The sequence below is a fragment of the Phoxinus phoxinus genome (assembly GCF_949152265.1).
Source record: "Phoxinus phoxinus genome assembly, chromosome: 6".
Lineage (NCBI taxonomy): Eukaryota > Metazoa > Chordata > Actinopteri > Cypriniformes > Leuciscidae > Phoxinus > Phoxinus phoxinus.
The window spans coordinates 43,221,539-43,228,045 of NC_136881.1; the positions used below are offsets into that span (position 1 = coordinate 43,221,539).

The 6,507-nt window shown below is 39.7% G+C and overlaps 2 protein-coding genes across 4 annotated transcripts in view; one reads left to right on the forward strand and one right to left on the reverse strand.

The window, feature by feature from the left end:
• The window catches only part of LOC307001060 (uncharacterized protein), a 201,364-nt gene that overhangs the window by 16,201 nt on the left and 178,656 nt on the right, over positions 1–6,507 (forward strand). The window lies entirely within an intron of this gene.
• Positions 717–3,120, reverse strand: LOC307001071 (zona pellucida sperm-binding protein 4-like). Of its 3 annotated transcripts, XM_079617200.1 has the most exons (9): positions 3,086–3,120; positions 2,371–2,968; positions 2,128–2,286; positions 1,959–2,056; positions 1,730–1,887; positions 1,461–1,653; positions 1,245–1,392; positions 1,102–1,174; positions 918–1,021 (listed from the first exon to the last, which is right to left on the reverse strand). In XM_079617200.1, the coding sequence occupies exons 2-9, from the start codon at positions 2,467–2,469 to the stop codon at positions 945–947; spliced, it is 1,005 nt and encodes a 334-aa protein (XP_079473326.1). In that variant the 5' UTR covers positions 2,470–2,968; positions 3,086–3,120; the 3' UTR covers positions 918–944. The 3 variants fall into 3 exon arrangements, with proteins under 3 accessions (XP_079473324.1, XP_079473326.1, XP_079473325.1); XM_079617198.1 differs by having other exon boundaries at positions 717–1,021; positions 2,128–2,315; positions 2,371–3,120; XM_079617199.1 differs by having other exon boundaries at positions 2,128–2,276; positions 2,371–3,120.

Sequence of the window (6,507 nt, forward strand, 5' to 3'; positions counted from 1 at the left end):
GTTATCTTTAATCAAAGTCTGAAAAGTTACTTCCGGGTCTGGAATGGTTATTTTTCTGATGACATAGGCTTGACAGCTTGGGTTGGTTAAACGCTTAACCACTCCCCTCAAACCGTTACTCTGCTATGGGCGAGATGGAGAGGAGGAGCGCTAAAGTAAAACCCTGCCCTCTGTTCAATATTCCATTTCACTCAAAAATGCATCACAACACTTGAGAAAAGTCATTTGCAACTTCCAGTTCACGCAGACTTTAAGCCAATTAATTTATTTTACTTCCGTAGCACACTTTTCTATTAAATGCATAATTTAAAATTTATACTTTCTTAATCTAATTTAATATTAGTCACATTTTGTTTACATATCCATTTTATATCCAATGTTTATTATGATTTAAATATTTATACTTTCTCTGAACATTTCACAGACCCTGCTTGAGAGCACATTTTTGCAATTTAAACAGATGTGTCCCCCCTGAAATGATTAAATACGATTACAAAATAAACAAACAATTACTACGTTGAGAGAACATAACACCTGAATACAGTTGAGCTTTCTACAAAGCACACTTTAGTTCTAAAGTTGGTATTAAATAATATTTATAAATTGGGAATTTATAAATTTCAGTATAACCATGTAAGTAAAAGACTAAAATTCCACAGTCACTATAGCAGCAACCAGATTATTGTCAAATCAGGAGCACGTGCAAGAAAGGGATTATAAAATATAGTGTAATAGTACTGAGAGAACGCTTCAAATTATGTCTCTAGAACATTGGGAAACAAAACATTCTAATACAATGGGCCTCAATGAAAGGTAGATTTGTAGCAGTCTGGAAGTTACAGCTGTCCTCAACATAACAAATAAAACTAGAACAATTTCACGTTGGTAGCATTGCACAAAATGTGGTCAGACAAGGTCAAGGTTTAATATAATTTATTAAATACTCATAGAATCAGTCTCACTTCTCCACTAGAAACCACAGTTTGCCCAGAAGTGGTAGTGTTTAAAGGAACATCCCTTCCTAAAAGTGCAAGAAAACAAACCAAAATTAACACTCAACACAAGCAAAATTCAAACATTTCAATAACCAGAAGCACTGACTTTGCCTGGAGCAACTTTGCTGACAGGAGCCAGAAGATGGATGGCACACCTCTGTACTGCAATGGATGAAGACCTGAGACGAGAACCAAAGCTGGCATTAGGAACCAAGAGACGGTTGAAAACTGACACACTGGGTACAGTACCGTTTCCTGCAGAGGAGCCAGTGATGCTGGATCTACAAATGTGAACATCTTCACAACAAAGCGCTTGTAGTGGGTAGGGAACTGAAGACCAGATGATCCAGCCACTGGAACCAATGTGGTCAGGTAACGATCATCCTGGTAAGGGCATCTGGAAGGCAAAGAGGCAGTCAGAAACACCTTACTGCACACTAGATGGATAAGACTGGCCTTACTCACCCATCAACCAGAAGATCCCACTGGGGTAGACTGAGTGGACTAGGGGTTGATGTCGCCCAGCAATGTCCCAGCATCAGGACAATGTTGGGGTCAGTCCTCTCCAAAATGTGCACCTCAACATACACAGGTTCCCGCAATACTTTTGTGACCGGATAATCAGCATCACTGTAGTAGGATGTGTACGCCTCGTCCCCTGAGGAAGAATACAGTGTTTAACTTGAAACTGCTGCAACCTGCAGTTTAGAAAGGCATACTTGGGACAAACTAACCTTCTGCACAGCCTTTAGTGACACATTGACCATTTGCCAGTCTAAGCTCCACCCTGAGGGGCCCGGGAGCAGCTACTGGTGGAGGTGGAGGAACAGTGTTGACCTCCACAACCAGAGCTTCCACAGAGGTATCAGAGTACCTACACTGGAAGAGAAGCCTGGACAACAAACAGTGAGCTTGTAGCATTTGTCCAGGATTAACATTTATGATAAAGCATACATCACTTACTCAAAATGGCTGTCCCTTGTGATGGAACCAAGTCGTCCCATACCCACTTCATACGAGGAGGTCATTCTGTTTTCATACACAACATATCCACCATCCTCCTGCAAATAGTAACTGTTGGCATCCAGTCCATTCCAAGCCATGCAGAACAAAACCACAAGCAGCTACTCACCATCATGCTTGTGCCACATGCAATGACAGGGAACTGGTATATAGCAAAGAAAGGTGTGGATCCCACAGGACTGCAAGCTGGATCATTTCCACCCAGGAGACGGACTGAATCCAGGCTCAATCGAGGCAGCGTAACGTCTCTAGCCACCACTACCACAAACTGACCATCTCTTATACACTGGACAGTCACTGGAACAAGGTACAAGAGGGTTATTGCACCTTTACATGGACTCAACACTCTTACCTGCCTTCCCATAGTAACACTGCTGTCCGTTAAAGCAGCAGTTGATAGCTGCACACTCAGCACCACTGATACCAGGTGGTCCACATTGGATCTGCTCATAATCAGCTACAGTACATTTGTCAAGGGGTTCTGCCTGTGCCACTGGCTGCTTAGGCTGAAACTGCTGAGGAAACTGTTGACTAGCTTGCTGTTGAACTGACTGAGGAAACTGTTGACTAGCTTGCTGTTGAACTGACTGAGGGAACTGTTGACTAGCTTGCTGTTGAACTGACTGAGGAAACTGTTGACTCGCTTGCTGTTGAACTGACTGAGGGAACTGTTGACTAGCTTGTTGAACTGGCTGAGGAAACTGTTGATTAGCTTGCTGTTGAACTGACGGAGGAAACTGTTGACTAGCTTGTTGAACTGATGGAGGAAACTGTTGACTAGCTTGCTGTTGAACTGACTGAGGAAACTGTTGACTAGCTTGCTGTTGAAACTGCTGAGGAAACCGTTGACTAGCTTGTTGAACTGGCTGAGGAAACCGTTGACTAGCTTGTTGAAACTGCTGAGGAAACCGTTGACTAGCTTGTGGCTGTTGAAACCGCTGGTCAGTTTGCTGGAACATCAGAGTTTGATCAGAGTTAGAGGATTCTGGGGACGATTACTCCACTTTGGAACAGCATAACAGAAAGCACAGAACCAAACACAAAGTGCCAGAGACTGAACAACACACCAACTTCCTGCCATTGTTCAACAACCAGTCACACTGTTGAGAAGCTGCCCTCAGGTCTTTTTGTACTCTACACGCATCGGCTAATTAATGATAATCCCTCCCTCTTCATTAACAGTTATGATTCTCCAGACTTGCATGATTTGGAGTTTATGCAACTGGGTGATTCCATAGGTTCAATACATTTTCCTATTTTTTTCCACCCTAAATGAACATACATAAAAGCACATAGTGGATTTCGCACTTGAGGTTGTGTTGGGAGAAACTAGGCTTTTTCAAAAAAAAAAAAAAAAGGTAGCTATACATTCCCATTCATAAAGGTGCAATTTATATCAATTTAATAAACAAAATATTTTGTATCTGTTAAGCTAATTAATGTATCTTTTACTTACGTAGGCAACTGTTCTATTAAATGCATAATTGAAAAACTGTGCTTTATTTTAATATAATTTAATATTAGTCACATTGTGTTTACATATCCAATGTTTATTTTGATTTAAATATTTATACATTCTCTGAACTGTTCACAGACCTCTGCTTTAGAGAACATTGTTGCAATTTAAACAGATGTGTCCCCCCTGAAATGATTAAATACGATTACAAAATAAACAAACAATTACTACGTTGAGAGCAAAGCACACTTTAGTTCTAAAATTGGTATTAAATACTATTTATAAATTGGGAATTTATAGATTTCAGTTTAACCCTGTATGTAAAAGACTAAAATTCCACAGTCACTATAGCAGCAGCCAGATCATTGTCAAATCAGGAGCATGTGCAAGAAATGGTTTATAAAAATATAGTGTAATAGTACTGAGGGAATGCTTTAAATTATGTCTCTAGAACATTGGGAAACAAAACATTCTAATACAATGGGCCTCAAGTAGCAGTCTGGAAGTTACAGCTGTCCTCAACATACCAAATAAAACCAGAACATTTCATGTTGGTAGCGTTGCACAACATGTGGTAAGACAAGGTCAAGGTTTAATATCATTTATTAAATACTCATAGAATCAGTCTCACTTCTCCACTAGAAACCACAGTTTGCCCAGAAGTGGTAGAGTTTAAACGAACATCCCTTCCTAAAAGTGCAAGAAACAAACAAAAATGATGGTCAGGTAACGATCATCCTGGTAAGGGCATCTGGAAGGCAAAGAGGCAGTCAGAAACACCTTACTGCACACTAGATGGATGAAGACTGGTCTCACTCACCCATCCACCAGAAGGTCCCACTGGGGTAGACTGAGTGGGCTAGGGGTTGATGTCCCCAATAAGACAATTAACTACCATTATTCATTCATCAGAGATCAGGTAAAACCCACAGACACTTGTTCATCGGTTCTCAGTTGACAGATCACCCCAGCGGTGAACCATTGAAATTTCAACGTGTTTCAAAAAGTTTATGATGTAATGAAGCCTCCTTTACTGAAATCACGAGACTCTGGCAGTTTGATACACGCTCCGAACCACTGATTCTTACACTGACGTACGAGTCGTATTGAAAACAGAAATTAGTTATTTCACAACTTTCCTCACAAACAAGTGCGTAGTGAATTGTTATTGTTTTTTTACTCTTACAGTTACGTAATATGTTTCTGGTCTCAAATTGTTATATTTCTTTCAATTTATGAAATTTGTGAATATGTGTCATTATGGTTATTTTAACTTTAAATGTGGTAATAAAGAGTTGGTTAATGCTTTAAACTTTTAGGCTCTGCCATCTTTCACCTCACCTCCCGATCCGAGCCGTTCTTTCTTTTGTCACGTCACACATACTGAAGCTATGCAGTTGTAGTGGAAACAGAAATGATTAGTTCACCTCTTGAGTCTTTGGGGCTGTTTACACCAGGCCACTTTATGCGTTTTCTCAGATCGGATAGCTATCTGATTTATCTAACGATTCCTTTTACACCTGGTCACATAAATGTGTTTTCACAAAACGGATATAAATCCGATTTTTTTAAATCCGCAGAGTTCACGTCACCGAAAGCAACAGTTATGAGCTGCATTTTATTGATCATTAGCTAATTTCAAAATCAAAGACTGCAATAGGAGAGAGCGGCAACAGCCCTGGTATCATTTCGTTTCTTTACTTTTAATGAAGATGATTGTGTGTTAACTAAGCGTCTGCAACTTTCACTTAGATTTGCGATAGTTTGATCGTTTGCTTAAATAGATGCTCAGCTGCGGTAATGCTGCAGTAGCGCCGTCATATCTGACTATCATAGCCTATAACACGCTATCACGCGTTATTTTTTAGCCTTGTTCAGAGGAGTAGCATTTACACATATGGTCTCAACAACCAGATGCATTCTTTTCACGATTGGATAGCTATCAGGTCACAGAAAACACATGAATTGTCCAGGTGTAAACAGGCCCTTTGGGTCCGAGTCATTTGTTCTTTTGTAATATGACCGCTTTCCGGCCTAGTATCTTACAACAAATACAGCATTACAATAGTTACTATTCACTCTATGTTGTATTATATTTAGGTGTCTTTACCTTATCAAAATGATTTTCTCCATCATATGGATACATTGATAAAGTTGTAAATATACTGCTCATTTAGTAAATGATTAGATAGCAATGAAGTTTCCATATCTTTAATTTCATACCTTATTTAGCAGTGACATAACACATTTACGGTTTGAGTGCTGATGTTACTGTAAGAGCTGCACCTCCAAATGCTGCTGACACAGATACTCTTCCAGATGTGCTCACTTTCCCTGCCGCCGCTGCCGCTCTCGCTGCTACTGAAAGCTGAAAGCTGAAATAATCCAGACATAATACACTACAGGTACAGTACAGTAACATGTTCAAAGGTCACACAGTCAGTTTTTGAAATATCTCGTTCACAAATCAACTTAAAGTAGCACCTTAATTAATAATATTGTCTGTATGAACAGGCAACGTCAAGCCTGTATTTACTTATTAGTAATAGCGACAGTGACCAAAGTAATCAGCATACAAAGCAGTGTAATACAATAAAATATATAAGTTTATTGTGTTACCTCTCTCCGTTTGTCTCAGGGACTGTGTGCATTCTTGTCTGCGTTCTGCTGAAGGGAGGGAGTGCAGTAAAAACTGTATTTTCTGTATTCTGTATTCAAAAAAAAAAATTCAGTGAGTCTTATTCACATTTTGATTGGCCGTTACCCCAGTCTTCTTATGGTCCTTCAGAAATCATGTGTCTAATATGCCAATTTGCTGCTCAAAAAAGCTTTATTAATGCAGTTGAAAATGCTTAATGAAGTGTGGAAACTGACATACGTTTTTTCAGGGTTCTCAGATCATCAGAAAGAGTGAACAGCTTTTATTTCAAACAGAAAGATTCTGGAGCACATCTTCCTTTACAGTGCGCCTCTGATGTGCGCGCGCTTTCTCCTGTTTTCCACAGAAAGCCGCGAACTCGCGTAATTCAAAAA